This window comes from Thyridium curvatum (genome assembly GCF_004353045.1).
Source record: "Thyridium curvatum strain D216 chromosome Unknown NODE_9_length_649264_cov_80.371750, whole genome shotgun sequence".
Classification (NCBI taxonomy): Eukaryota; Fungi; Ascomycota; class Sordariomycetes; order Thyridiales; family Thyridiaceae; genus Thyridium; species Thyridium curvatum.
The window spans coordinates 610961-632568 of NW_022156764.1; the positions used below are offsets into that span (position 1 = coordinate 610961).

General features: G+C 58.4%; 9 protein-coding genes across 9 annotated transcripts; 5 read left to right on the top strand and 4 right to left on the bottom strand.

Annotated features, from left to right (window-relative positions):
* Positions 1–414: 414 nt before the first annotated feature.
* E0L32_002392 (uncharacterized protein) lies at positions 415–1275 on the top strand (the record flags this gene model as incomplete). The annotated part of the gene is made up of 1 exon (XM_031136577.1): positions 415–1275. One exon carries the CDS (start codon positions 415–417, stop codon positions 1273–1275), a length of 861 nt encoding a protein of 286 aa, XP_030988607.1.
* A 404-nt stretch (positions 1276–1679) lies between these two features.
* E0L32_002393 (uncharacterized protein) lies at positions 1680–3750 on the bottom strand (the record flags this gene model as incomplete). The annotated part of the gene is made up of 2 exons (XM_031136578.1): positions 1680–3533; positions 3688–3750. The coding sequence occupies 2 exons, from the start codon at positions 3748–3750 to the stop codon at positions 1680–1682; spliced, it is 1917 nt and encodes a 638-aa protein (XP_030988608.1).
* A 537-nt stretch (positions 3751–4287) lies between these two features.
* Positions 4288–4830, top strand: E0L32_002394 (uncharacterized protein; the record flags this gene model as incomplete). The annotated part of the gene is made up of 1 exon (XM_031136579.1): positions 4288–4830. One exon carries the CDS (start codon positions 4288–4290, stop codon positions 4828–4830), a length of 543 nt encoding a protein of 180 aa, XP_030988609.1.
* A 105-nt stretch (positions 4831–4935) lies between these two features.
* E0L32_002395 (uncharacterized protein) lies at positions 4936–6031 on the bottom strand (the record flags this gene model as incomplete). Its single annotated transcript, XM_031136580.1, has 3 exons — positions 4936–5002; positions 5217–5725; positions 5978–6031. 3 exons carry the CDS (start codon positions 6029–6031, stop codon positions 4936–4938), a joined length of 630 nt encoding a protein of 209 aa, XP_030988610.1.
* A 1326-nt stretch (positions 6032–7357) lies between these two features.
* Positions 7358–8333, top strand: E0L32_002396 (uncharacterized protein; the record flags this gene model as incomplete). The annotated part of the gene is made up of 2 exons (XM_031136581.1): positions 7358–7712; positions 7912–8333. The coding sequence occupies 2 exons, from the start codon at positions 7358–7360 to the stop codon at positions 8331–8333; spliced, it is 777 nt and encodes a 258-aa protein (XP_030988611.1).
* Positions 8334–10805: 2472 nt separating this feature from the next.
* E0L32_002397 (uncharacterized protein) lies at positions 10806–12356 on the bottom strand (the record flags this gene model as incomplete). The annotated part of the gene is made up of 2 exons (XM_031136582.1): positions 10806–11614; positions 11726–12356. The coding sequence occupies 2 exons, from the start codon at positions 12354–12356 to the stop codon at positions 10806–10808; spliced, it is 1440 nt and encodes a 479-aa protein (XP_030988612.1).
* A 1450-nt stretch (positions 12357–13806) lies between these two features.
* Positions 13807–14477, top strand: E0L32_002398 (uncharacterized protein; the record flags this gene model as incomplete). Its single annotated transcript, XM_031136583.1, has 2 exons — positions 13807–13922; positions 14219–14477. 2 exons carry the CDS (start codon positions 13807–13809, stop codon positions 14475–14477), a joined length of 375 nt encoding a protein of 124 aa, XP_030988613.1.
* A 1443-nt stretch (positions 14478–15920) lies between these two features.
* On the bottom strand, positions 15921–17453 carry E0L32_002399 (uncharacterized protein; the record flags this gene model as incomplete). The annotated part of the gene is made up of 6 exons (XM_031136584.1): positions 15921–16069; positions 16127–16261; positions 16318–16398; positions 16457–16504; positions 16567–17195; positions 17281–17453. 6 exons carry the CDS (start codon positions 17451–17453, stop codon positions 15921–15923), a joined length of 1215 nt encoding a protein of 404 aa, XP_030988614.1.
* A 1948-nt stretch (positions 17454–19401) lies between these two features.
* E0L32_002400 (uncharacterized protein) lies at positions 19402–20841 on the top strand (the record flags this gene model as incomplete). The annotated part of the gene is made up of 1 exon (XM_031136585.1): positions 19402–20841. The coding sequence occupies one exon, from the start codon at positions 19402–19404 to the stop codon at positions 20839–20841; it is 1440 nt and encodes a 479-aa protein (XP_030988615.1).
* Positions 20842–21608: the final 767 nt, after the last annotated feature.

Consider the following 21608-nt stretch of genomic DNA (forward strand, 5'->3'; position numbering starts at 1 on the left):
TGGGGGGAGCTCCTCCGAGTCGCGGGGCATTTTTGTGATCATTTGGCGACAATCAACCACACGGATGGCCGCTGGCGGCTATAGAGGACACGGAGTGCTCTTTTTCCTTGCGAGGTCGCATGGGAGAAAAGAGCCTCTTTTAATTAAAGCAGAATTGAGACATACATATCCAAGTACTTTCTTTTCCCTGATATCGTGACTACATCTCCCTCTTTCCATACCTCCAGTCCTCATCTCACCCGCTCATACAGTGAAGCTATTCAGACAACCGACGACTTACACCACTTACTCACTCACCCACACCTCCCTCCCTCTCCTACACTGCCCTCACTCCCTCATACATACCACCCTCTCTCACGCCCTTCCCCCCCCCCCCTCTGACACCCTCACACAACCCTCCCCGGAGAAGAGACCATGCCCCGCGTCCTCGAAGGCAAGCTCGCCATCGTCACCGGCTCCTCGCGAGGCATCGGCGCCGCCATCGCCGAGAACCTCGCCTCCAAGGGCGCCAACATCGTCGTAAACCACACCTCCCCTTCCTCGGCCGAGCCCGCCGCCGCCCTCGCGGCGCGCCTCTCGGCAGCCCACTCGGTCAAGACCCTCGTCATCCGCGCCGACCTGGGCACGCCCGACGGCCCCGCGCAGCTCGTCTCCCGGCTGCTGTCCGCGCTGGCCGCGGACCACCCGCGCAACGCCCTCGGCAACCCGCAGATAGACATCCTGGTCAACAACGCCGGCGTCGCCATCAACAACAAGATCGCGGACCTGTCGGCCGCCGACTTCCAGCGCACCTACGCCGTCAACGTGCAGGGCCCGCTGCTGCTCGTGCAGGCCGTGGCGCCGTACCTGCCGACGGACCGCTCGGGCCGGCTGGTCTCGCTGTCGAGCATCTCCGCCTCGACGGGCTTCGTGGGCCAGTCCGTCTACGGCGGCACCAAGGCCGCCGTCGAGGCCATGACGCGCACCTGGGCCCGCGAGCTCGCCGAGCGCTGCACCGCCAACGCCGTCAACCCGGGCCCCGTCGAGGGCCCCATGTACGCCGCCAACACGGACGAGTTCAAGGCCGGCATCCGCGGCTGGATCGAGCACGCGCCCCTCATGCGCGCCCGGCCCGGCGTCGACTCGGACGAGGTGGTCGAGGACGCCAAGACGAGCGGCGGCAGGCCCGCCTACGCGAGCGAGGTCGCCGGCATCGTGGGCATGGTGTGCACGCCCGACGCCGCGTGGTGTACGGGCCAGGTCGTGTCTGCGAATGGCGGTATGTTGATGTTCTAAGAGTTGAGGAAGAAGAGACGTTGGTCTGGCAAAGTGGTGGATGGGTGTGAAAGAAGAGATGCACGTCATAGAAAGTTGAAAGAGACAGCATCGTCTGTTCTTATTTGTATGGGGGTAATCTACTCTACATCTGACGCCTTTCTCGCTGACACGCTATACGACATCCCGTCCTATATCATGAGCTCGAAAAGAAGCACGATAGAAACAGTGAAACTCGCCCCCTTGAGCCTCTTAGTCCCTAAACTTTTCCCATGCTCTCTTTTGGTCTAGACAATAACCAACCAGCCCAACCTACCCTACCAACCACCCCCCTCAACGCCAAATCATGTCGCTCATGCCCCAATAATAACCCGAGCTCTCATCCATCCATCCCTGCAAACCAACCCTCCCCTACGGGTGAAAGCTCACTTCTCAGCCGGCTTCTCCCGGATAGGCAGCTCTTTCCTCTCCTCCGTAGCAGTAGTATGCTGCTGCTGCTGCTGCTGCTGCTGCTGCTCCGCATCCGCATCCGCCGCCGCCGCCGCCTTCTGCGCCGCCTTCTTGGCCTTCTTCCTCTCCTTCTCCTCCTGCTTCTTGCGCTTCGCCTCCGCCTCGGCCGCCCGCGTCGCCTGCGTGCCGCCGTACTTGTCCTTCCACTCCTGCACCTTCTTCTCGTCTATCCTCGTGAACAGGTACGCCGCCTTGCCGATCCTGTGGCCCGGCCTGAGCGCCTCGGCGTCGAATTTGTCCGGGATCGACCGCAGGCTCGTGTTGAGCTGCTGCACGATCGAGTCCGCCGTCGAGGGCATGTAGGGGGAGATGATGGACGCGAGCAGGCTGCACAGGTTCAGCGCCAGGCCGATGACGAGCTTGGTGCGCTCCGGGTGCTCGGCCAGGTTGGCGTTGTCGAGGCGGTACTGCAGGAGCAGGTTGCCCTGCGTGCTGATGTGCATGGCCTTCTCCAGGCCGCTGCGCAGCTTGACAGAGTCCATCTCGCTGACGTACTCGGCGAGCAGCTTGTCGACGTCCTCGATCCAGGCGGCAAAGTCGAACGACTCGTCCTTGAAGGAGAGAGAGTACTCGGGGATGGTGCCGTCGCACTTGGCGTTGACGAACTTGATGACGCGGTTCACAAAGTTGCCCAGGTTGGCGAGGAGGACGCTGTTGTTGCCGGCCACGAAAGCAGACCACTCGAACTGAGTGTCGCCAGTCTCCGGGCGGGAAGACAGCAGGGTATATCGCCAGACCGAAGGGCCAACGCCCGTCTCCTTGGCAGCGTCGCCAAACACGCCCACGCCACGGCTCTTGGAGAACTTGCCGTTCTCGTAGTTGAGGTACTCGGTCGTAGAGATGGTGTTGACCTTGGTCCAGTTGTCACCCGTGCCGATCTCGCACCCAGGGAAGACGACAGAGTGGAACGGCGTGTTGTCCTTGCCCATGAACTGGTAGAGCTTGACGTTCTCGGGGTTCTGCCACCACTGCCTCCACTCGTCGGTCAGGTTGGCCGTGATCGAGGGGTAGCCGATGCAAGCGTCGAACCAGACGTAGAAGCACTTCTTCTCGTAGCCCTCGAGGGGGACGGGGACACCCCACTTCAGATCCCGGGTGATACTCCGGCCCTCGAGACCCCTGCCGAGCCAGGACTTGGTGATGGCGACGCCGTTGTGAGACCACTTGCCCTCCTCGCTCGCCTTGTTGAACCACGACTCGATGTCCGGCTGGAGCTTGTCCAGCTTCAGGAAGAGGTGGCTGGTCTCGCGGGGTACGGGCTGGGCGCCGTCGAGCTTGCAGCGGGGGTTGATGAGCTCAAAGGGGTCGAGCAGGTTGCCGCACTTGTCGCACTGGTCTCCGCGGGCGTCGTCGTACTGGCACTTGGGGCACGTGCCCTCGACGTAGCGGTCGGCGAGGAAGGCCTCGTGCTTCTCGCAGTAGGGCTGGGTGGTGGTGCGCTCCTCGATGAAGCCGTTCCTGTGCAGCTTGAGGAAGATGTCCTGGACGATCTCGGTCTGCTTGGGCGTCGTGGTGCGGCCAAAGTAGTCGAAGCCGATCTCGAACCAGTCGTAGATCTCCTTGTGCTTCTTGTGGAACTTGTCGCAGAGCTCCTGCGGGCTGATCTTCTCCTCGAGGGCCTTGGTCTCGGTCGCCGTGCCGTACTCGTCGGTGCCGCAGATGTAGAGGGTGGGCTGGTCGCGCAGCTTGCTGTAGCGGGAGAAGACGTCGGCCGACAGCACGCTGCCCACGATGTTGCCGAGATGGGGCACGTTGTTGACGTAGGGAAGCTGTGGGGTACATGTCAGCGGTCATGGGTAACAAGATCTGAGAGCCTCTTTGGGTCTTCTGAGTGCGCTATGGAGGGAGAGGAGGTGCGGAGGTGAAGATGATCCCGGCGGCGCACCCGAGGCCCAGGGTTTGGAGGGAGGGATCAAGACGTACTGCGCTGGTGATCAGGACGTTCTTCTTGCCCGGCTGGGGCAGAATGACGTTCTTCTCAGCCATGATTGTGTTTCTTGGTAGTCGACTCGGTTCAATGGCAACAAAAGAAGCAAATCGGGTGGTTTGACCGAGGACAAAAAGGTGCAGAGGTCGAGTCGTCGGGCTTCTTTGTGATATCAAAATAATTCCGGAGGGGCAGCAGATTTGAGTCATGAGGGGCACTTCTACACCACTATCGCACCGTTATCACAATCAATGCGTTGTGCCTAACTAAATTGGTGGGGGTTACGCTGGACAGCGACACTGGCAGCTGTTAGTGGCCGCTTGGGGCAAATCCATCCATTGATCAGAATCGATGGGACGAGTCGACTCATAAAACCAGCTCACTCAAGCAACACATATGGCAGTGCCACCGCTTTCATCTTCTTGGTTCTACTTCTACTGGCTGTGTCATAAGCCTTGTCAACGTCATCTCGCTCAAACAGGGACCACAGTACTGCCACCCGACTCGATACATACACTGAGTCACTTCGCATTTCTCATCGCCGAAGCTCAACGGAACATCGAACTCCAGTGACTTGATTATACCACACCACAACCATGGCAGACGATCCGTTTGAGGACGTCCTGAACCTTGAGGAAAGCTTCTATGAGGAAGGCTACAAAAAGGGGGTGGAGGACGGTGCCGAGGCCGGCAAGATCGAGGGTCGAGCCCTCGGCCTGGAGAAAGGCTATGAGAAATTCCTCGAGGCCGGGCGGCTCCAAGGCAAAGCCATCGTCTGGGCAAACCGCCTTTCAAGAGGCAGCACAACAACACCCGACTCATCAAGAGAACTCCAACCTTCTGAGACCACTCGGGGACGCCTACCCTCTTTACCAAACAACCCTAGACTGGAGAAGAATGTCAGCACGCTGTACGCTCTGGTTGAACCGGGGACTTTGTCCACTGAGAACACCGACGAGTCCGTCAACGACTTTGACGACCGGGTCAAGCGGGCTCAGGGAAAGGCCAAGATCATTGAGAAGATGGTTGGCGAGGGGAACAGCAAAGCAGCCGCTTCCCGGACGGCAAGCTCGCCTCCAGCCAGCAGCAGTGCACAGGAAGAGCAGCTGGCGAGGGCGCAAGCCCAGACTCATTTTTGACCTGAATCTTCTGCACGAGGTTTCTCGAGAGTGTGGTTTTCACGGCATGGCAGGACGGACGGCATATATACCCTCAGAGCCGAGAAGGCAAGCATGTATCTGTAGTTAGTTGCCCATTGGGAGGAGCATCTGCATCTCATCTGCATAGACGATTTCCAAGGACGTAGAATCACTAGGATATAGCAAGTGATAATGTTTAAAAAGAACTTTGATTCACTTTCTATGCCCCTCCCCCAGCGTCTACTTTATATACACTTGGCCTCTATTCGCACAACCCAGCCCCTTTTCCCTACTGGAATGACCTGCAGGGATACCTGTTCTCACGCGTCAGTAAAAAAAACCGCTCTCTAAACACATGATACAAGAGTCAAAGGCTGAACACTCACTCGTCCGGGTATGAGGCCTCCTCCGCCAGCCCGTACTCGTGCACCTTCCACTCCCCGCTGGCCTTGCTGTCCCCGCTGGGCAGGGGCGGCAGGCCGCCGGGCAGCACGTCCTCGGCCACGGCGGCGGGGCTCCGGCTCTCAAAGAAGGCGGCCAGCCCTTTCTCGCGGCCCTCGTGCTCGGCGGTGACGAGGGCCCTGGACCCGGCCTCGCCGACGAGCTCGGCCTTGGGCTGCGCGGCGCTGCCGACGCTCAGCAGGGCGACGGCGTCGGCCTGGCGCACGACGCTGAGGGCGGCGTAGCTGCGGCGGGCGTCGCGCTTCCAGTAGGGGTTGTCGGCGATGTCGCCGGCGGGCACGGTGACGGGGTCGTCGTAGGACATGGGGTCGAGCTGGCCCGGGGTCGGGTAGCGGAAGTAGGGGTTCAGGGGCACGCCGTTGGACCGGTTGGGGTCGATGGCGAGGGCCTTGCGGAGGCGCTCCCAGACGCCGACGGACTGGAGGGTTTGTTTCTGCCAGGGCACAGCGGAGAGTTAGCAATTTGCACGGTTGCATTTGTGTGTGTGTGTGTGTGTGTGTGTGTGTGTGTGTGTGTGTGTGTGTGTGTTTCGCGATGAATGGGTGCCCGTCGTCGCCGTCGTCGCCGTACGACGACGACGATATTGGATAGGATAGCCAAGGTTTCGGCTCGGGAAAGGATCTGATGGTGATCGAGGGCGGCGGCGGCGAGCTCAATTGGGGCAGCTGGTGCGGGCGAGACATACCGTGCTGATGGCCATGAGACCTCCAGCGGCCTTTGCGACAGCCTTGGAAGCCATTGTGACGGCGTGGGGTTGATGTGATGCGCAGTCAAAGGATCGAGGGTGAGAGGCTCGCAGGCTCGATTGGCTCGTGGGCCACTCGGAACGGTCGTTATGGTAAGGTCTGGTAAGTCGAGATCCAGCACGGAGGGCGGGTTTTGCCGGGGATTTGCCGGCCCATATAAAAATGGATTGCCCGCTGTTGCACTTCTGAGAGGAATCAATCAACCTCTCCCTCTCTCTCTCTCTCTCTCTCTCTCTCTCTATCTCTATCTCTACTCTTCTACGTGGTAGTTATTGTTCCCAATACTGCGACCAAAAGTGTGCACAACACAACAATCGCTGCCTACCAAAACAACACACAGCATGGGGTCAAATTACATCGCTCGTCGCAGCGACTGTGTGGGCGTGATTTTGGTCAGCATCCACCCGCCCCCAAGCACGCACACACGCACGCCATAATGCGTGCCGGCACTGAACACCCAGTGGAGAGTGATCTCCCTCCAGAACCCCGTATATGAAGGGAGTTTGGAGGGTTGAGAGAAAAGGAGCAGGGTCCTGCACTGTGCTATCTAGCCCCGATCCGACATCGCCAAACAGAAGCATCAGAGAGATGCGCCTTATGCGCATCCATGCAGTCGCAAGGGCAGAAGCAATGCACCGTATCAGACCGGAACGAGAACGAGACCAGCCAGAGCCGACCTTGATTGACTACTGGACCAAAACCCACCCGGTCGCTTACATCCAGACCCGGCTGGCCTGGCAATGGCAATGGCAATGGCAATGGTGGGCGGGATCGCATCCAGTCCCCCCCTTTCCCTTCCCTACTCTTCCACCCCTGTGCTGCTGATTGATTGATTGATTGTACTTTTGTTGTACGTATGTACGTAAGTTATTGTTAGTAGTGTTGGTGGTGGTGGTGCGTGTCGCTGTCCGTTGGCCGGGCTGGCTGATGGGTACGATGCGGAGGCCCCCCAGGACAGACCAGGCCAGGCCAGACCATTTGAACCATTTTCTCTCTCATCTGAGAGCTTCAAGCTTACCCCAAACCGGTGATTGGCCCAAGCTCCCCCCCCAGCTCCCGAGCCCGGGTTTCGAACCTCATGTTTATCCTCCTCGCATCCTCCCTCTCCGTCGTCGCACACCCTCCTTTCCTCTCTCCAACCCCCAGAAAGCCCTCAATCCCCTCCAGGTCGCCATTCCTGCCATCGTGATCCCGTCGTTTCCCCCCTAGCGACCCGTAAAACAGCCCCCTTTTTAATCGCATAACTAAATCCCTCCGCCGCAGAGCTTCCCCCAAACCAGCTCACCCGTCCAGGCGCATCCCTCTCTCCACTTACAAAGATGCCCATGGAACTGCGCAAGCGCAAGGCTCCCGAGCCTGCCCCGGCCCCGGCGCCCAAGAAGACCTCCAAGGTCGCCGAGGTCGCCGCCAAGGTCAAGCAGGCCGTTACCGGCAAGAAGCAGGCCAAGCCCGCTGCTGCTGCCGCCACCTCCAACGGCACCGCCAAGGCGCCCGCCGCCGCCGCCGCCGCCGCCTCGTCCAAGAAGCCCAGCAAGGGCGACGTGATCGCCCTCGACGGCTTCGGCGGCGAGGTCGAGACCAACGACGGCAACAAGGTCACCCTCAAGTCGCTCGTCGACGAGAGCAAGGCCGGCGTCGTGCTCTTCACCTACCCCAAGGCCTCCACCCCGGGCTGTGAGTGTTGCCCTTCTTTTTTTTTCTCCCGTCGCCACTCCCCTCCCTCCCTCCCCTATCATTCTATACACACACATACATACATACATACACACATACACACACACACACACATACATCCTGAGAGAGAGAGAGAGAGAGAAGAGTCCAAAAAAGCAAATGACTAACAGCTACCCCCCTACCCGCCCTCTAAAAACAGGCACAAACCAAGCCTGCCTCTTCCGGGACTCGTACGCCCCGCTGACGGCCGGCGGCCTGTCCATCTACGGCCTCTCGGCCGACTCGCCCAGGGCCAACACCGCCTTCCGCGAGAGGCAGCGCCTGCCCTACCCCCTGCTCTGCGACCCGGCCGCCTCGCTCATCGGCGCCGTCGGGCTCCGCAAGGCGCCCAAGGGCACGCAGCGCGGCGTCTTCGTCGTCGACAAGGCTGGCCGGGTGCTCGCCGCCGAGGCCGGCAGCCCCGCCGGCACCGTCGAGGTGGTCAAGAAGCTCGTCGCCGCGGCTGGAGCGGAGACCGAGGCCGAGGTTGCTGCTGCTGCTGCTGGGGAGGGGAAGAAGGAGGAGGAGGTGGTGGCGGCGGAGGAGAAGAAGGAGGGTGAGGCTGATGGGGTCAAGGCTTGAATGGAGGGCCAAGGGGGGTGGATTTTGGGGTTCGGGTTGGAGAACGGGAACGGCATGGGATGGGATGGGGACCGTTTTCTAACTTTTGCTGTTCTATTTGTTCTCTTGTAAGCGTAAAATCAGGTATCGGGACTTGGTATGAGCAGAGCAGATAGGGTACACAGAAAAGGAGTAGATATGCTGCTTAATTCAGTATACTTTGTTTCGTTGATTAGGTCCGTGTTAGACATCAACATTATAAGCAGACCTTTGGAAAGCTTACGAAACGACAAAGCGAATGTTCTATTCCTCCCAAGGTATTGAAATTTCTCACATCTCATCCTCATGATATCAGACTGTAGGGCTGGCTGAGTGGGCTCGCCCTGTGAGTTTAGGGGTCCTCGCGCTAAAGACCCTCCCCCATTCTGGCCATTCTGGGGGACCCTGCGTGCGCGCGCAACGCAAATCCTAGTATCACACCACAAGAAGCACGTTTTCATCTCATCCCCATCTCCTTCCATCTTTACATGGGGATCGCCAAAGGTTCTCATGGGCCACAACACTCATTAATAGGGTACACTTGGCGTCGAAAGCCTCTACAATACTTCAAGAATATTCGGACTGGCCCAATCTTGATTGGCATCTCAATCACTATGGCCCCTAAAAGAGGCAACATCAACCCGAGGGTACGTGAACGTGTGTGAGAGAGAATGATGGCCCTCCCCCGTCGATGCGCATTTACAAGCACACACGACAGACAGACTAACATAAACAATCTTCCTTCTTAGACGATAGTCGCCCCTCTAGCCGCGTTTACCATGGCCTGCCTACTCTTCACGTAAGCGAACCCAGGGCCTCTCTCTCTCTCTCTCTCTCTCTCTCTCTCTGGCGGGCGTGATTCAAATCCCGGGCGGTCCAATTCCCGAGGTCCTAACTCTTGCTACGCACAGATACACCCGCACCTCGATGCGACAGGCAAGACGCGAGGCGGTACGTGTTCTTGCCCCCGAACCCGCCCTTAGACCTTTCCCCTTCCCATCCATAGCTGTATCTTTCCGGTCGTCGGTCGTGGAGACGCCAGCAGCATGCTAATTCTGTTAACCGCCTTTGTCTTCTGCAGAGAGAGTCCCAAAGACAGACGCAACACTCGTCTCACTACCACCACTCTTCTTCTTCTTCTTCTTCTTCTTCTTCTCAAGGGGGGAAGAGCTCATGATCACGTATCATTATCCTCTCGATACAGGTCTCCTACGTAGCGCCCAGGACTTACACAGATTAGATCCTCCCGCTCGGGGGAGGGGGGTTGGAGAAGCCCCCAATTGCACTCCCCCCAAGGCGTGCAAAAGGTCAAAGCAAGCAGCTTTGCCCTCGGAGGGAAGCGGTGTTACTCCGTTGTGTTTCCGGAGCAAATGGCCCCCCCCTCGACAGTACCAGCCGAAGTTGCATACGGGGCACCTCCTATCGTTCGAGAGAGAGACAAGAACTGGAAGCCAGGAGGAGCCTGGGTGTATGTCTGTACTCATCTGAACTGGCAACTCCCTGGGGGGGCTGGTCACTGCCTGCACTCGACGACAGCACATCTGTACATAACGTGTTTCAAAAGTTACCTCATCACGAGCATGAATACATTTATTGGACCACCGCGCCTCCCTATCAAACATTATATACACAGTTCCAACGACGCAGAACCTCTTCCACCATGTACTCACTCCACAATGGGCCATCCATCCTCCTTCCTTGCTCACAAGAGTCGAGAAGATGAGAGTAACGGAACCACCAACTCCAGGGCCAGATATATACCATCGATGCTATAAAGAGAAATTCGACCGCAAAGAATGCCAATGTTGCTGCCATGCCGTGCCGTGCCGCGTATGCATTCGCTCTCAAGAGACAGATATAAAAAAGAAACCACATCGACATGTCTTTTTGAGAGAGAGAGAGAGAGATAAGAAAAAAAGTAAAATAAAATAAAAATCTTCGCGATTTTTGTAGCAGAGAGTATTTGTCTATAACCTAACAGCCCGACGCAGCCAGGGTATCGTATCTGAACAACACATTGCCCCCTTCTTTCACCTCCACACACACACGCGTCAGTCACATCCCGTCTTTCGGCTCTCCTCTTGCATTCGAACAAATCATCGCGCCTCTTCCTTCCACACGTACACAGATCCTCGTCTTCCCCTCCTGCATCCCTTGTCCATGCGTATTGAACCGCCCTAGCGAGTAATGGAAAGAAGAAATCGGGAAACGCTATCCCCCCCCCCTTCCCTTCCTTTCCTGTTCAGTGTTCAGAACAACATATGCAGAACGACAAAACCATGTATGCCAGCAGGAGAAAAGACAAGAAGAAGAAAGGAGCTCTAGTCGTGTTCTGTTTCACCACCACACATATCCGGCCCAGGCCCATTCCTTACTCACATAGGCAAGAGAGCGCCATCCATCAAGACAGCCCCTCTTCGGGTCCGGGTAGAGAGAGAGACAGATCTCAACTCTTCACTGGAACGTGATCCGCTCCTCGTGCTCCTCGAGCAGCTTCCGCCCGTCGTACTGCGCGCCCTTGAGCGTCCGCATCACGTACTCGTACGTCATCATGGTGACCGTGGCCGCGGGGACCGCTCGCATCATGTTAGTGCCCATGCCAGCGTAGAACGCGCGCCACCCCTCCTCCCGCAGGATCGTCCGCGCCGTCGACAGGATCCCCCTGTACCGCGGCGTCTGCGGCCTCCTCGCCGCCGCCTCCCCGCCGTTCCTCTCGCCCTGCTGGCCCAGGACGCCCATCCCCTGCAGGGCCTCGGACCCGGGCGCCGGGCGCCGTTGCGTCTGCAGCCGCGTCCGGATCACCTCGTGCGGGTACGTCGCGCTGCTGGCCAGGATCTTGGAGAGCACCGTGGCCGACAGGATGCCGAACCACTGCGACGGGTGCTCGCCGTTGTCGGCGGGCGCCACGCCCATGCCCTGGCCCGTGAACTTGGTCTTGAGGTACTCGTAGGCCGGGAACTGCACCGCCACGTGGCTGAGCCCCAGCAGCGCCGGCGACAGGCCCGAGTAGAACGACAGGATGCCCTCGGTCGTGTACATCTTGCGCGCGGCGTCCAGCGTCGACCGGTAGTGCCACGGCGCGTGCAGCGTCGGCCGCGAGGTCGGGGTGTTAGCCCCCTTCGGAAAAGCCGAGTACCGCGAGCGGTCGTGCGAAGGCGTCTGCGACATGAGCCTCGTCTTGATGACCCATATTGGGTTCGTGACTATCGTGCTGCTGGCACCGGCGACGATGGATGACCAGAAGTTGACAAAGACCGTGTTGTCTGGATATCCTTGTTAGTCAGACGAAACGCAACGTTGACTCGAGTGCTCCCCCGGAATCATAGATCCGTCTCTCTGCCGTTCCAAAGGGGGGGCTGTAAGGAATGACTCACGGTTGTACTGCCCGATATACCCCTTGCTCTTGTTGTACACGGTAAACCACACGGCCCAGGTCGGCAGGTAGCCCAATATTATCGGGCCCAGCCCCCTGTACATGCCCCGGATGCCCTCCTCCCTCCAGATCACCTTGGCGGTGCCCGCGAGGCCATTGTACAGCTTGGCGTGGCCGACGTGCCGGCCCTTCTGCACCGGCGAGAAGCCGCCCTGGGCCTGCAGCTTGGTCTTGATGACGTCGAGCGGGCAGGTGACGATGCCCGAGGTGAAGCCTCCGACGGCGCCGGCGAGGGCGTTGAACTGCGAGTCCGACGCCCGCACGGCCCACCTCTGGACGTAGGTGAGCTGCTTTCGCTCATCCATCGGGGCGGGTGCTACCGCCTCCTCGCTGCTGCTGCTGCTGCTGCTGCTGCTGCTGCTGCTACCGGCTCTGCGGTACCGGTCCTCGCTGTCGTCGTACTGGTGGTGGGGCGCCGGTGAGGACGCCGGTGAGGGCGGCGGCGGCGGTTGCTGGAAGAGGTGATAGGATGTCTGCGAGTGCGGAGGCTGCGCATACCCGGCGGCGGACGGCTGATCCGGGGAAGCTGTCTCTGGAGAGGCGAGCGGCGGCTGCTGTCCCCCGTGAGACATTCCGACACCCGCTTCGGTCAGTGCTGCTCGAGGGGTCTCTGGAGAATTGTTGCAGAGACCCCTATGGGAAGAGAGGGTGGAGGGTGCCCTGCGTCTCGGGTGGTTTCCGTCCTGTCTCGGATAGTCGGTCTATATTCTCGTGCTCTCGTGATCGCGGTGCCGAGCGATCGGCGCTGCTGCTGGCTGGCTGTGTTGCTTATCTGGCCCTTCGGCGTGCGGACAGTTGGGAGGAAATATTCCCCTTCTCTCTCCTTCTTCCGTGTCTCTCGGTGCGGTGGTTTGTGTGCGTACGAGTGTGCGTGCTGTGTGCGGGGAAGCTCCCACGCAACGACGGCCGTGACACTTCGGCTAACGGATACCACCGGCCATTGACCTGCTCTGCGATAATTCGTGGGTTTCTTTCAAGGGAGGGAGTCACCGAGGGACGCGGGGGGCCTTCGACACGCAAGCAGAGTTGTCTCGTCGGGTCTGCAGGGTGGGAAGCGAAAGAAAGTGGCCAGGAATGGGTTTCGGCGGTGCCCACTCGCGAGGTGTAGTCTGGAAAAGAAGAGGACCCTTCTCTCGTGCTATTGAGCCCCCCCCCAAATCTTTTGACAAGTGTGGTGTGGGCAGGAATCTTGGCGGGCACGGCGGGCACGGCGGGCTACAGTCAGTCCAGTGGACAATAGCGAAGAGTGAGGTCAGCGCCCTGTAAGTTTTAGGTAGGCCCTGCGGGTGCCACCGGACCGGTACCGCCTCTCACAAGGTCCGGATTCCTGAAGAAATGCCCCAGAGATCAATTACCCGGATGGAGAGAGGCATGCAACCAACCGGCATATGCAAATGGCCAAGTCTAGATTTTCCAGTGGTCTGGATCAAGAGAGCCGAACAAGAGAAGACTGAAGCACTTGTGATTTGTGCCAGAGTCCAATAAACAACAGGATTGTGAATGGGAGTTAAGAGTCCAATTTAGAAAGTTGGCTTGACTGCTCCGAACTTCGCTGCCCAATCTCTCTGTTTCTTTTTCCAGGGCACTAAAAGTCGACTAGGTAGGCCTTGCTCTCGGGCTGACACGCCATTGAAGGTGCTACTGCTGGCCCCTGTAACCTTAGCGCTCATTACCTCATACCTTAGCCTGGCCCCGTGCTTCTTCCAGTTAACCGAAGCTTGCCGCTCCGGTCAGCCAACTCAACCCACCTCGAGCCCACCAACGCGCTGACATTTGACAATGGCCCGTGCGGACTCCCAGCTGCGACCCACCAAGAAAGAAAAACACATGACCATCCACGTGACTCTAGCATTTTCGGCTTCGGAAATCCAAGCTCTGCCATTCGACACCTTGGGCCTGGCCTGATCTCCGAGCACTCTGAACGCGGGAATTTGCACTTTGAAGCTAGAAGAGACCACCACCACCAACCCATCCAATTCCTCTTTTCCCTTCACCTCCCGCCGAAAGGAAACGGAAAACGCAATGGCCTACGCAAGTCTCGCCCCCTTCGTCCTCAAGCGGCCGTGGCTGCACTCGGCCCTCAAGCCCCTGGCCAACTGGTACGCCAACGCCGCCGGCTACCGCCAGATGGGTCTCCTGTGAGTCCTCCTCCTCTTCTCTCTGTGTCCCGATCACCCGAGAATCGCGTTCCGTGCACCGAAGAGCACCACCACCACGGGGCAGGCAGGCAGGCAGGGCTGGACGATCGTAGATTGCGCGAGGCCAATTGAGACCCGGTGACCGGAATCCCGACCGCAATGGCCGCCGTCCTGCCCGTTGGGTGGTGCATCCAGGAAGACGTTTTTTTTTTCTTTCCATGACACGCAAGCTCCGGGGACAAAACCAACAACGGATATATATATATATTTATATATACTAACCCACCGCAAAACAGCGCCGACGACCTCATCAGCGAGGAGGACGAGACCGTCCTCAAGGCCCTCAAGCGCCTCCCGCCCCAGACCGCCTACGAGCGCACCTACCGCCTGCGCCGCGCCGTCCAGCTCTCCGTCCAGCACAAGCTGCTGCCCAAGAGCCAGTGGACCAAGCCCGAGCAGGACGTCCCCTACCTGCAGCCCCTCATCGAGGAGCTCAAGGCCGCCGACCGCGAGGCCGAGAACCTCGACTCCATGACCGTCATCAAGAGCCACTAAAAAAACACACGAGAGTTTTGACGATGGTCGATCGGGGGGGCTAAGGGGGAAAGGGTTCGGGGCTGTGTGTACGTTTTGCTTTTTTTATGGCATGCCGCGCGGGGAGGAGAGCAAGTTTCGAGTAACCACGCACCGAAAGGTGGCTCGAAGAGGAGGATAGATATAGACGGAGTCTCGGGTGGGAGGAGCCTTTCCGTGTACTATGTGAGAGGATCATGGGTGCCGGATGGTGGCGGAAGAAGGGGATTCGGCTTGTACAATACAAAAAGATCCTTGGGTTCTCCTTTGAAGAAAGATATCCTCTCATCCTGCATGGCCCGATGCCGCAAGTACCCTGCTGATCTACTACCATATCCTTGGTGACAACTGTGTCGTACGAGTTCAACTGACTTGGTGCATCTGATCTGATACTATTTCCATGTGATGTTTATTCCAAAAAGCTACAACCATGACGAGCCCAAACACCTATAGAGTTCTCAGAGGATGTGTGGTATTATCGGTAGACGAGCCAGCAACAGGACGCCGCCCTCTCTATGAAACAATGAACGAGCAAACAAGACCGACAGGTTTTCTTTGTCTCCCATGCTTTTGCCATCAAGAACCAACGCACAAGGCGAAAATAAAACAACAAGACAACAGAAGAAGCTTTGTATACGGACAACCTATTCCACCTGGTCGTCCCCAAGTCCCCCCGATTTCATCCTCCCTCATCCCGCTCTCCACCCCTGATCCCCAAGGTAGGGGATTAATTAAGAATGAAAAACGACGTGTTTTTCCCCCCAATACAAAAAAACGATGGGCTTTCTATACCTGGTTCCCGCCTGCAGTTCCTGTCTCTTCGTCGATACTCATGCAAGAAGAACAAGACACACAAGAAAAAGAACAACCTCGTCTCTCTTCCCCCCCATTGGTGTTGTAAAAGATACAGATATGGGTGAGGCACAGAGGTTTCCTTGTCGTGCTTTCTCACGCCCACGGTCGGTGATAGCCAAAGCAAGGAAGTCCAACCCTCCCAGGTGACAATGTAGCTCGTTTGCCCTGGCGTCTGCTGATCTCGGGGTTGGATGGAAAGGAGTATAACTCCATCCAGCGTGTCTGGGAAGGTGTTCACAATCGCGAATTGGAGCTGAGATTGACATGAGACCTTGGTACCACCCGTCCTGCCCAGTCTAGATGCCAGTTTCCCCGAAAGTGTCAATCGGGAGGTGTTCGGTGGGGAAAATAGGTGGAGAGTCGTCGACCCTTTGTGAAACAGAAGAAACCCTGCGCCCGAGATCCAGAACGCCGCCTGTCGGCCGTTGAACAGTGATGCAACATGTATGCTTCATAAAAAACCCCCCTTCGTGCGACCAAGCCAGCGGCGCCGGCCTTTGTCCCCGAAGGAGTGCACACGCCAGTGTGATATCGAAAATGGTCCGTCTAGCCAAAGATAAGATATATCGTTTAGGCGTTGCCAGCCTTCTCGTCGGTGTCGATATGCCACACGACATAGTTGGGCAGGCCGTAGACCCCGTAGCCGGCACGCTTGGCCATCTTGGCGAAGCCCTCGGTCTCTGCCTGGTTCTCGAAAGCATAGCAGGGGAAGTTGATGCCTGCGTCGATCGGTTAGCATGTCGCCAAAGCCTGCGGGGAGAATAGAGCAAACATACCAGAGCGGTGAACGTCGGCCTTGACAAGGATGTTGACGCCGCCAACGCCGTCGAGCTCAATCTCTTCATCCTTGTTGTTTCGCCAGTCACCCATGCGGGCCATGTATGTCCGCCCAGTGTCGTACTGCTTGTAGCCTACGGGGATGTTAGAACGCACAAAAGCAGCGTGGTAACGATGAGAAAGCACAGACCTTCCGCGAGGACGACATCCTTGTCAAGAGAAGCAACGAGCTTTCGGCCCTTGTCGGACTCGACCCACGAGTTATAGTCAACTGCGGCATGTGTTAGCGGCTGGGAATACCAAGTTGAAACAAGACTGGTCAAGCTTACATCTTCCCTCGATATCTCGTCCGTCCCGGTACCGGTGGAACCAGATGTCTAGGTATCTAGTCAGCCTCATGATATCTCCCATGTTTCACAGATCTCATTCCTGAACCTACTGGGCACAAGGACATCGCGGTCGTGGGCGATAAAGTCCTCCAGGATCTTCTTGGGGCTGTCAACAATGTCGACGTCTCGCCAGTAGACCCACGAATGGTCGGGCTTCAGAGATGCCGAGAGCAGGTAGTTCCTGGCGCGGCCAAGGGCCTTGCGGCGCGGGCCTTGTGCCTCAAAGGAGTGGCGCTCTTCGACGTTCTGGCTCAGGTGGTAGTTGAAGTCCTTGCGCACCACCGTCGCGCTCCGGAAGGCGACCTTGTCGGTACGCCTCTGGATCCGGTCGATCTCGGAGGCGAGAACAGCAAGGGTGTCGTCCTTGGAGTCCGACACGAGGAATGCGAGGTCGATAAGATGGTGAGGGTAGGTCAGCTCGGCTACCAGCTCGAAATACTTGGAGAGGTACGGAGCGGCATCCTTCAACGGGGTGAGGATGAGAACTCGCTCCTCGTTGGCAACGGCCTTCTGGGTCGACTTGATGGGGTTCAGGTCGTGCTCGATCACCGTCGAGGAGTTAACTACAATCGGCGCGTGGTGGTTGAAGATGACGGGCGTTTGCAAGTGGCCGCTCCAGGCCGCTTGCTCATTGAGCGACATTTCCATCGGGGGTTTTGAAGGTCCCCAGCAGTAGAAGCTGCAGCAGTTAGAGACAATGGATTAGTTGAATGGTTCCGGAGCCAATAGTCGCGAGTGACAGCCTTGTGGGATCGGATACGAACCTTTGCATCTCGGATGCTGACGTCCTGATGCCGCGCCATAGTAATAGTACGATGCCGGTGATGGCAACTAGCAGAAGGAACCTCGTTCTGGCGAGAAATGCCCAGATAGCTCTGGACGGCGGCAAGGATGCCCTCGCTACCTTCCAATTCAGCCCGCCCTTGGGGAGAAGCATCCTTGCTACTGAGGATTATGTGGAAGAGGCACTGAAATGGCCGGCCTCGAGGAACAGGTGCAAGAAACGAGCGTGATGATGGTCGCGGGTCGCAATCCACTCAAAGGTCCTTCCACGTCCCGCACCGTTGATGGCCGCGGCGGCTCTGGGATCGGAGTGCCGCCAAAGGCCAATACGCGGAAAGATTGATTGAGCTTCTCGAAGGTATGACGAAGGCTTCTGATAGGGGCCCCAATTGAGGTGACGGAATGGTCGGATCGTAGGACGGAGTCGCTTGTGTCGTCAGGGTCCGTTGAACAGAGTTGCCGGCTCGTCGCTGGTGCAGACTGGGCGGGATGCACGAAATCGTGTCGTCGGGTGTAGCTGGGAGAGATGAAGCTCGAGGTTGAGATGGCAGCAGATGGGGACGGGAACCAAAAAGTCGTGCCAGTGCGAAGCGTACAGGCAGGTAGCAGCGTCAGTCGCAGCAGCAGCAGCATGCAGCGATTAGGGAGAATGACGACCTGGCCTATCAACTAGGCGAGAAAAAAGGCTGGCATGCGGAAAATGGAGGAGAGCCGGGGTGGGTGGATGGCAACCTTGAAGGAGTGGTGCCCGTCTCGAATCACCCCAAGTCCTGAATACCTGCGGGCCCCTCCGCTAATTTAGGGGCTGATTAAGCCAAGACCGCCTATCGTGTGCGATAGCCACTGATAGCCACGGCGGACCAGCGGCTCTCTTCTGCGGCATTCTGCACCTGTCGGCCAGGGTTGCATGTATCAGGTACAGCATCCACATCTTGCTATCCCTCCTAAATCGTAATCAGTGGAGTTTTTTCTTCTGCATGTGCATGGGGAAAGACTGACGCCAGCAAGGCACAGGCTCGACAGCTAAGGTTCAACCATTGAGGCGTTTCTACAGCTTCCTGAAGGATGCATTGGTGGACTGCACTTGCTAGTCAGCTCCGTTGGACAGGTGGTTCCATCAATTGAGTTCTGTTTCTTCTTCCGGTTGGCATATTCTTAGTGATCATCGGCATGCAAAAGGCTTGGGTCAGGGTTTTGATGTTCGGGACGACAACCGGCTCATTTGCTCGAGAGATCATTGATAGGTACATTTCGGTACGGAACGAGATGGGCAGAACTCGAGCAAATCACTTTCCATCTTCACGTTACGCCTTTGCTACGCCCATAACGGCGCCAGTTGCCAAACCTGGTCAGCATGGAAGATCCAAGGACAGTGCATGCTCGACAGTGGGTGAGTGGGTGAGTGGGAAGCATACCCACTAGGCGGTGCCGAAGATCTGCTATTTATGGTGTGGTGTGTACTTGGATGCACCACACTGCCGCGTTGTGACAAGAGCACAGCATTTGAGCATTCAAGCAAGCCCTGGAGAGACAGCCACGCGCTTCACGTTATTGGCATCCTCGGGAATCCGCAGTACTTGTACAAGATTCTTCGAGCGTGCGTCGTTCGGTCCGTGTGCCCGCATCCGCTTCTACTGCTACTCTTCGGTCATGCTCCCCATCCCGCCTCGCCAAACATGATGCCATGCATGCGACCTCAAAATACGAACCTCGAAAAATCATGAAAAGAGTGAGACATTACAAGACTCCATTCAAGGTTTGCGCCCGACGTCTCCGTGCCAAGCGGCTGCTCCAACTAACTTTTTAGCCTGTCACAAAATTTTCGATTTCAGGCACGCCTGGCAGCAGAGAGACAATGCCCCTGAAAGTCTGTCGCCCACCCGCCTAGTTCAATAGCGAACAAAGTTGGCGACGCTGGCGTTGACCTACAGCGGATCCCCCCGGCCGGCCGACCACTGTCAACAATCCAACGATCGAGATGGGGGGGATGGTCCGGATTACCTCAGCAGGAACCGCCAATTAATGCTACCACGTGACTGGGCGACAAAGTCGCATCTCACCAGCCGCGCTTGTGAAGCGTAGGGCGCGCATCAGCCTGCTGAATGACCTCATCTGCGCACGGCGTTGTCCTCCTGCCCTCAATCTATCGTGTTTCGACTCCTACGTCGCTGGATCTGTTTGAGGACCGTGGCGGGCTTATGTTCAAGCCTCACTCGTTTGCGCAAGTCAAGTCAATTTGCGCCGGTCTCAAGAGGCTCCAGGCCAGCCAGCCTGGTCGTCACCCCGCAACCGGCTTGCTGCCAGGGCGCACTACGCCGGGCCTGCCAAACCCAATTGAAGCCATTGCCGCCGCCACCCGCGTCGCTTCGACAATGGCGCCGCGACGGTCCGCAAGGCTGAGCATGTCGGCCACCGCCAACGGCGAGACTGCACAGTCGGAGGCGATGCCACCCCCGCCTCGTGCAGCGCCGCAGCCTCGCAAGCGCAAGGCCGCAAGGCAGGCCGACGCACCAGATGGCTCGGCCGCCACGGCGGCGCCGACCACCCCGCGCAAGCGCCGGGCACAGGCACCAGCTGCTCGCCCGTCGACTCCGCCCGCGACCCCGACGCCCAGCGCAGCCGGCCTCTTCGCCGAGCCGGCCAACGGCCTGACGCCCAAGCCCAAGCACGCGGCGCTGAACCGCCTCGCCGACCCGGAGCGCACCAACGCGCCCCTCCTGTCGCCCGAGACGTCGCGCATCGTCTCGACTAAGCCCGTCGACCTCATGTCGCCGTCCAAGAAGTCGGCCGCTACCACCACGACGGCGACCCTGCTGGAGGAGGCCTGCGCGCACCTCATCAAGACGGACGCGCGCATGAAGCCCCTCATCGACGCGCACCACTGCCGCGTCTTCAGCCCCGAGGGCCTGGCCGAGAAGATCGACCCGTTCGAGAGCCTGTGCAGCGGCATCATCAGCCAGCAGGTCTCGGGCGCCGCCGCCAAGGCCATCAAGGCGCGCTTCGTCGCCCTGTTCGACGACGACGCCGACGCCGACAGCGAGCCGGCGGCCCCCACCACGGGCGGCCAGGACCCGCCCAAGAAGAAGCGCTTCCCGCACCCGTCGCAGGTGGCCGCCACTGCCATAGAGCGCCTGCGCACCGCGGGCCTCTCGCAGCGCAAGGCCGAGTACGTCCAGGGCCTGGCGGAGAAGTTCGCGGCCGGCGAGCTCTCGGCGCGGCTGCTCGCCGACGCGCCCTACGACGAGGTCCTCGAGCGGCTCATCGCCGTCCGGGGTCTGGGCCGCTGGAGCGTCGAGATGTTCGCCTGCTTCGCGCTCAAGCGCATGGACGTCTTCAGCCTCGGCGACCTGGGCGTGCAGCGCGGCATGGCGGCCTTTGCCGGCCGGGACGTGGCGAAGCTCAAGGCCAAGGGCGGCGGCAAGTGGAAGTACATGTCCGAGCGGGATATGGAGGAGATGGCCGAGCCGTTCAGGCCGTACCGCAGCCTGTTCATGTGGTACATGTGGCGGGTCGAGGAGACGGACATTAGCACGTTGGAGTGATGGCTTTACGCCTCGTGAGGGAGGCAAAGCAGGTCACAATTGTGTTCAGAACAGCGGAAGTGTTGATATCGCGTTGCGCCCGAGCTCGTGTGTCCAGTGACGCTTGGCAACCTAGCCATTGGGTAGGAAATCTTTCATGGATATAGCATGTTCGATATTTTTCAAGGCTCGTTTCCCAAGTGACACACATCGCCAAGAACGCCTCACATATAGAAAAGAGGGTACATGATAGGTTTCATTTATATATAGTCCACATCTACATTCACCTGCACTTTTGGTCTGTCACCGGCAACTCTTCCCCATCTATTGTGCCAATGCAGGCTTCCGGCGTCAAGGCAAGAAACATAGCACAGCATCCCATTATGCCCCCAGGGGTGGACGGTGATACCCGTGTTTCTACGTGAGTGAGTGTGGCTTGTGCTCGAGTGTCACGGCGATATTGCCAACCGCCTTTTTGCTCCGCTGGGGCGCAAAAACTCCCCCAATGACACACACATAGAAGAGCCGTTGGCGAATCGGCACCTCGCCGTTCCATGGAGAACTGGCGCACGACAGCTTTGCCGACGGACCATGCGTTTCACCATTCTCTTTGTCTGCCTGCGAGCCCGCTAGAGCCAGAAGCTGGGGGAAGAAAGTTCATGTCACTCAGCTCTACAGCCAGTAGTTCGGCAAGGGCAATCCCACTTACACGGGGGACGAGGAGGATATTCGGATGCGTGTACCGTACATCACGAACCTCAAGTGCACAAGTTGCCGTTCAACTCGCT